General features: G+C 37.8%; 1 protein-coding gene across 3 annotated transcripts; it reads left to right on the top strand.

Moving 5' to 3' along the window:
• Positions 1–37: 37 nt before the first annotated feature.
• LOC311087901 (uncharacterized protein) lies at positions 38–6,316 on the top strand. 3 transcript variants are annotated; one of them, XR_014607372.1, is made up of 3 exons: positions 404–856; positions 4,047–4,122; positions 5,850–6,316. XR_014607372.1 is itself a non-coding variant. In XM_084121405.1 (2 exons), the coding sequence occupies exon 1, from the start codon at positions 841–843 to the stop codon at positions 2,038–2,040; it is 1,200 nt and encodes a 399-aa protein (XP_083977531.1). In that variant the 5' UTR covers positions 38–840; the 3' UTR covers positions 2,041–4,122; positions 5,850–6,316. The 3 variants fall into 3 exon arrangements, 2 of the variants coding, with proteins under 2 accessions (XP_083977531.1, XP_083977532.1); XM_084121405.1 differs by having other exon boundaries at positions 38–4,122; XM_084121406.1 differs by having other exon boundaries at positions 38–5,361.
• The last annotated feature ends 498 nt before the right edge of the window (positions 6,317–6,814 follow it).

The following is a 6,814-nucleotide window of genomic DNA, read 5'->3' as shown; positions in this document are numbered from 1 at the left end:
AGCTAAAAAACGTAAACTATTTACGAATATTTCATATCATAAAGATATCTGTATAATTTCCTTTTTACCATTTTATAGATTATAAATCTAAGATCCCTTAACCCTACTCCCACACCTAAACATAGCCTACCCATTTTATTAACAATATTTAAAGGATAAAACGTAATGGACAGATATGTGTAGGGAAATGGGAGTTTTATTAACAATATAGCATTCAAAAATAGTTTGAGCCACTAATCCTACCCCTAAGTTACCCCTAACAATTACTTAAAACTACGTAGGCTACAATTATAAAGAAAAACAGACAGACACGTATAATCACAGTAATTTATTTATTGAGAAAATGTCAAAACCGGTACCAAAAGTCGTTCACATGACGATGTGTCGCAGTCCTCTCTGGCAGTAGATAATAGTTTTGTATGAGGTAACGTTACAGAGCAGAATTTAAGTTATTAATCCATGAAAATGTTAATCCGGTTTCGGTTCGCTGTTCGCTCTGTGAAGGCGCGCTTCTCCATTTCAAATGTAGCACACCAACTTAAACACAGCATGTCGCAATCTGTGACGAAGCATGCGAGAGCCAATGAGCGTTTGATATCACTGCCGTAAAACATTTCCACTTCGGGCGCAATTTTTGAATTTGGTTGGCACACGGAGAGTCGCTGGTTAGCAGGTTGGCTCTCTGAACTAGCATCCTAGTACGGACGGAGTCGGAAGTGAAGCTACACTGGAACTTTGCGAGCTCGGGCGAATGGTTCAAACGTTTTTTTTAAAAAAGAAAAAAGAACTGCCGGATGATCCTGGGAGAAAGGAGCGTATGGAAGTGGGAGTTTGGAGAAGATGAAGAAGGCAGCGGGTAGGCACAACTATGTTGAGAATGGGTCAGAGTGGAAGGACACTGATATGGGTGATAGTGAGGGGGGTATGGATATAAGTCAAGAAGGTGAAAAAAAGAGGGACAAAAGAGGAAATACTTTTGCTGGGATCAGTACAAAGAGGGCGAGGAGTAATGAGGATTATGGGAAAGTAATAAAAGATAACGGTACGGAAGGACTAGAGTTTAAAATCATATTGAAATTTGGTGAGGAGGGGGGAATTTCGTCAATAAGTCCGGTGAAATTAACAACTGTATTGAGAAACCAGATCGGGGATATTGTAGTAGCCAAGGTGTTGAGAGATGGTAATCTAATGATCGGCTGTAAAAATGAAGAACAGAGAGAGCGGGCTGGAAGGATTAAAGAAATTGGGAGGTTTAAAGTAATAAGTACAAGTCAAATTGAAAAAGGAAACAAGTGGAGTAAGGGAGTGATATGGGGGGTACCAGTCGGGGTTACAATGGAGGAAATCAAAGCAAATCTTAAAGGAGGACGTCTAAAAGGGGTCAGAAGGATGCAGATAACTCGGGAGGGAGTGAGGAAGGACAGTGAGCTTGTGATTCTGGAGTTTGAGGAGGAAGTGCTCCCAAAGAATGTAACACTAGGTTTTTTGAGTTATAGTGTAAGAGAGTATGTTCCAAAGCCAATGAGGTGTTATAACTGTCAAAGGTTTGGACATACAGCAATAACATGTAAAGGCAGAAGAAGGTGTGCAAGATGTGGAGAAGATCATGAGTATGGCCATTGTAATCACGAGCAACCAAAGTGTTGTAATTGTGGGGGTAGTCATAGTGTGGCTTACGGTGGATGTGAGGTGATGAGAAGGGAAATGGAAGTACAACGAGCTAAAATTCAAAATAAGATCTCATATGCGGAAGCTGTGAAAATGGTTAGTAAGAGTGATGAAAGAAACAGAGATGAAAGACAAAATACAAAAGTACCAGACCTGGCTAAGGTGGGGATAGTAACGGTGGATCTAAAGAAGTTAGTCACTTTCATAGCAGGGGTGATAAATGCAACTATGGAGGTTAAATCAAAAACGGAGAGAATACAAATAATCGTAAAAGCAGCAGTTCATCACCTAGATATCAGGGAGCTGACATGGGAGGAGGTGAGGAATGAGCTAAACAGTCAAGCAAGCCAGGAGCAAGTAGGGACTGGATAGTATTAATAATGGTCCTCTTGCTACAATGGAATGCTAGGAGCTTGATGGCCAATGGACAGGAATTTAAAAAGTACATTGATGATCTTCCCAATAAACCAGACATTATTTGTGTACAGGAAACTTGGTTGAGACCAAATTTAGAATTCAGGTTAGATGGATATGCCTCTGTAAGGTGTGATGGGGGGATGGAGTAGGGGGAGGATGTGCTACATTTATTGGAAATTATATTTCATTCAGAGAAGTGAGTGTAGGGGGGAAAGATCAAGAATATGTTAGTGTAGCGATATGGGCAAATGAGGGAGAGTGTGTAATTATAAATTATTATAATCCATGTAGGAAATTAGAGTTGGGGCAGATAACTCAAATAGTAGGGTTGGATGGTAATAAGGTGGTGGTATGTGGTGACTTTAATGCACATAGTACGTTATGGGGAGGAGTAAAAACAGATGTAAATGGTGAGGTTATAGAAGAATTGCTAGAAGAGAGAAACATGGTTTGTTTAAATGATGGGAGAGGGACTAGAATAGATGTACATACAGGGAACATCTCAGCATTGGATTTAACTTTAGTTTCTAGGAATTTAGCGGGAATATGTGAGTGGGATCTATCTGAAGAATCATCGGTAGGTAGTGATCATTTTCCAGTATGGTGTAGTGTTTTGTTGGAAATAAATAAGGATCAAAGGGAATTAGTGGGAAATGGATATTTAGTAGTGCAAAATGGGAAAGATTTAAATATATGTGTGAGATAGAAATGGACAAAATAGATCTAAATGAGGAAATAGAGGAGATTGATAAAAATATTAGAACAACAATACTACAAGTTGCCAAAGAATCGATCTCTAAAAGCAAAGGGAAAATGAAAAGAAAGGCAGTTCCCTGGTGGACAGAGGAGTGTGGGAAAATAGTGAAAGAAAGGAATAAAGCACTCAGATTATTAAGAAAAACACATAATTTTCATAATTTGATTAAATATAAAGAAACACAAGCAAAGGTTAGGAAAATTATACGAAAAGCAAAAAAGCAAAGCTGGCAGACTTTCTGTAACAAAATTGGTAGAGCAACACCTGTTGGTGATGTGTGGAACATGATTAAGAGTATGCGAGGAATAAGAAGGGAATGGAAGTATCCAATATTGAAGATGGGGGAGGAAGCAGCAGTGTCAGACCAGGAGAAGGCAGAGATGATAGCGAAGGCATTTACTCTTATTCATAGTTCCGATAACTTAACGGAGGAGGGCAAGAGAGGAAGGACAATGACAAGATTAGCATATGGAGATTTACTTGAAAGAAGGGAGGATAGTAACAATATAATGGATGCGCCAATTACAATGGAAGAAATGAGAAGGGCAATAAAAAGATCTGGATTAACATCTCCGGGTAAAGATGATATCTGTTATGTAATGATAGAACATTTAGGTGTTTTAGCATCTACAAAGTTGCTGGGGTTTTATAATAAAGTATGGGATTTAGGGAAATTGCAAGCTGGGTGGAAAGAAGCAGTAATTATTCCTATCAGGAAACCAGGGAAAGATTTGTTAAGCCCAATGAATTATAGACCAATAGCACTTACGTCACATGTAGGAAAGATAATGGAAAGGATCATTACAGATAATTATCTTTTTATATGGAAAGTAGAGGAATTTTATCACCTCATCAGAGTGGATTTAGGAGGGGTAGAGGAACGATGGATCCTGTTATGTGTTTGGAAACAGAGATAAGGAAAGCTCAAGTTAATAAAGAATCTGTAATGGCAGTGTTCTTTGATGTAGAAAAAGCCTACGATATGGTTTGGAAGGAGGGAGTAATGATAAAATTAAAAATGATAGGAATAGGAGGTAGGACATATAATTGGATTAAGGGATTCTTGGATGAGAGAAGTATACAAGTAAGAATTGGGACAGCTGTTTCAAGAAGATACATGGTAGAGAATGGTACTCCTCAGGGCAGTGTTATTAGCCCTATACTCTTTTCCATAATGATTAATGATGTTTTTTCACAAGTACAGGGGGATATCGGACAGTCACTGTTTACTGATGATGGAGCCTTATGGAAAAGGGGAAGGAACATTAATCATATTAAAGGTAAAATACAAGAGGCAATTAATGTGGTGGAGAGATGGTCAATTGCATGGGGATTTAAGTTTGCAATTGGGAAAACCAAGACAGTATTTTTCACTAGAAAGAGAGGGGTTGAGGCTCAGGTAAAGATGTATGGGCAAGATATAGAGCAAGTAAAAGTTTTTAGGTTTTTGGGTATGTGGTTTGATGATAGGTTAACATGGAATGAACATATCAGAAGGGTAAATACCAAGTGTAAAAAGATACTAAATGTGATGAGATGCTTAACAGGGTCAGAATGGGGGGCAAGTAGGGCTGCAAGTAAAAATGTGTATATAGCATTGATAAGATCAGTATTAGATTACGGGTGCATTGCTTATGGATCGGCAGCAAAAACATAATTAAAGAAGTTGGATGTGGTGCAAGCTCAAGCTCTAAGACTATGCTGTGGGGCTATGAAAACAACTCCTGTGGCTGCTCTTCAGGTTGAGATGGGGGAAATGCCGTTGCACATTAGACGTAAGCAGTTAATGATGCACTACTTGATAAATTTACAAGGGCATTCTGGGGAACGACATCCTACAACTAAGATACTTCTCCCATGTTGGGAGAGTGAAAGAGCTAAACGGGGATGCTTTGCATGGAGATGTGAGGAAATAGCTGGAGACATGACATTAAATCAAGGTGGATATATCCCGACAGTACCATTATCAGTGACACCACCTTGGTTGTTTCCTCCAGTGTCAGTAGATTTATATTTCCTGGAAAAAATGCAGGGTCAAAAAGGATTTGGAAATATAGCAGTACTGGTGGAAGATAGAATACAAACACTATATCAAACATATGTTCAAATATATACAGATGGATCCAAGGATCCTAGTACAGGGAAAGCAGGTTTTGGTTTTAGTATTCCTACATTGCATGTTTCTGGTAAGAGAAGGACTTCAGATCATCTATCAGTGTATACAGTCGAGATGTTGGCAATTGTAATAGCATTAGAGAAGGTAGAAGAATTACAAATTAAAAAAGTTATTTTATGTACTGATTCATGCTCTGCATTAATGTCACTGCAGTCATTTACATCTAACAGCAGACAAGATATAGTAAATGAGATCTATGAAACATTGTACAGAATTAAAAATATGAACATGCAGGTAACATTTATGTGGATTCCGGCACACAGAGGGATTAAAGGAAATGAAGATGTGGATACATTAGCAAAACAGGCGCTGATGCAGGAGGAGGTCTGGTGCGTTCCACTCAGTAAGTCTGAAGCAAAAGGAATAATTAAACGAAACATCATTAAGGAGTGGCAGAACAGTTGGGATTCAGGAAACACAGGGCGACATCTCTATATATTACAGCAAAATGTGGGTACAGGAAGGATAGCCAGAAGAAACAATAAAGAGGAGAACATTTTGACAAGGCTAAGGGTAGGACATACTAGGCTTAATAAAACTTTGCACTTAATAAATAAGCACCCTTCAGGAGTGTGTGAACACTGCCAAATAGAGGAGTCAGTCGAGCATGTAATTATTCACTGTCAAAAATTCTATCGGGAGCGGGAAGTATTAAGGGAGGAAAGTAGAAAGTTTGATCAGGAAGAATTAAGTTTAAAAAATGTTTTTGATATTGAAGTAGGGAAGTTATTCTGTTATTTGAGAGAAACTGGATTGATAAATAGAATTTAGGGACAGGAAATATTATTAGTATTATTACTATTATTAGTTTTATTTTATTTTTTCTTCAAGGGAAGGAAAACTCTGGCCCACAATCCAACATAGTAGGTGGCGGTAATGCACCATAATGCTGGTTGCCACCCGCCATTAAACGAAACAAAGAAGAAGAAGAAGAAGAATTTTTGAATTTGAATTCACTACGAGCGCGGGATTTGACGTTTACGGTCTCTGCTGAGAATGGAGATGAAGATCGCTGGATAAAGGGCTGAATTTGGACCTGTTTCTTGCAAACAATGTATGGATTCTAAAGATTTGGATTACATCAAGCTAATAAAATTGATGTCTTTTGTGAATTTATGTTGTGTTTTAGTGTATTATGGGTCTATTGGAGAAAACGCCTTTTGTGTCTCACGGTAAATAAACCAAATATTACAAAATGGTTAAACGATTAAAGAAGGTATTCTTAAGGTTTTAAAGTGTAACGTTATTCTTGTTTAACACCATGTAGGCTAATCCTCCAAAACGAGTTTGCAGCAGAAGGCACGAACACAGAGCGAAATGTTATTATTTATGAGTAGCCTAACGTTATTATATGAGTAACGTTAAACTAATAAATGCGACTGAAAATTTAATTGATAAGACAATTGAATGCAATCGAGTCAAAACATTAATGTCACGATTTGAATATGTATAAGTTAAATAGGAATACGTAGCTGCTACAAATTTGTACGTCGGTAAAGTTGTTTAATACGTGCATTTTATACGTTTTTGTGCTGTCAATTACGTGCATTTTATACGTTTTAGTGCTGTAAATACGTCAGTATTATACGTTTCTGTGTGTATAAAACGTAAATAAATGTACGTATGGTAGAACTAGGCTACACTTTACGTAAAAATACACACGTATTCTCATGAGATCACGTTGGATAGTTAGCGCTGCCTATGGCAAGCCATTTTAACATTTAAAAGCTAGACTGGATATGTGTTGCAGATATCTGTAATTCAGTTTTGCCTAGTCAAAAAGAACATTTCAGATA

Source organism: Abramis brama (assembly GCF_963993115.1).
Source record: "Abramis brama genome assembly, chromosome: 8".
In the NCBI taxonomy this organism is placed as follows: Eukaryota; Metazoa; Chordata; class Actinopteri; order Cypriniformes; family Leuciscidae; genus Abramis; species Abramis brama.
This window is presented reverse-complemented; position numbering and strand designations above follow the sequence as displayed.

Bases quoted from the DNA above. Each gene is read 5' to 3' on its own strand.
- LOC311087901 (XM_084121405.1), top strand. From the start codon at position 841: ATGAAGAAGGCAGCGGGTAGGCACAACTATGTTGAGAATGGGTCAGAG.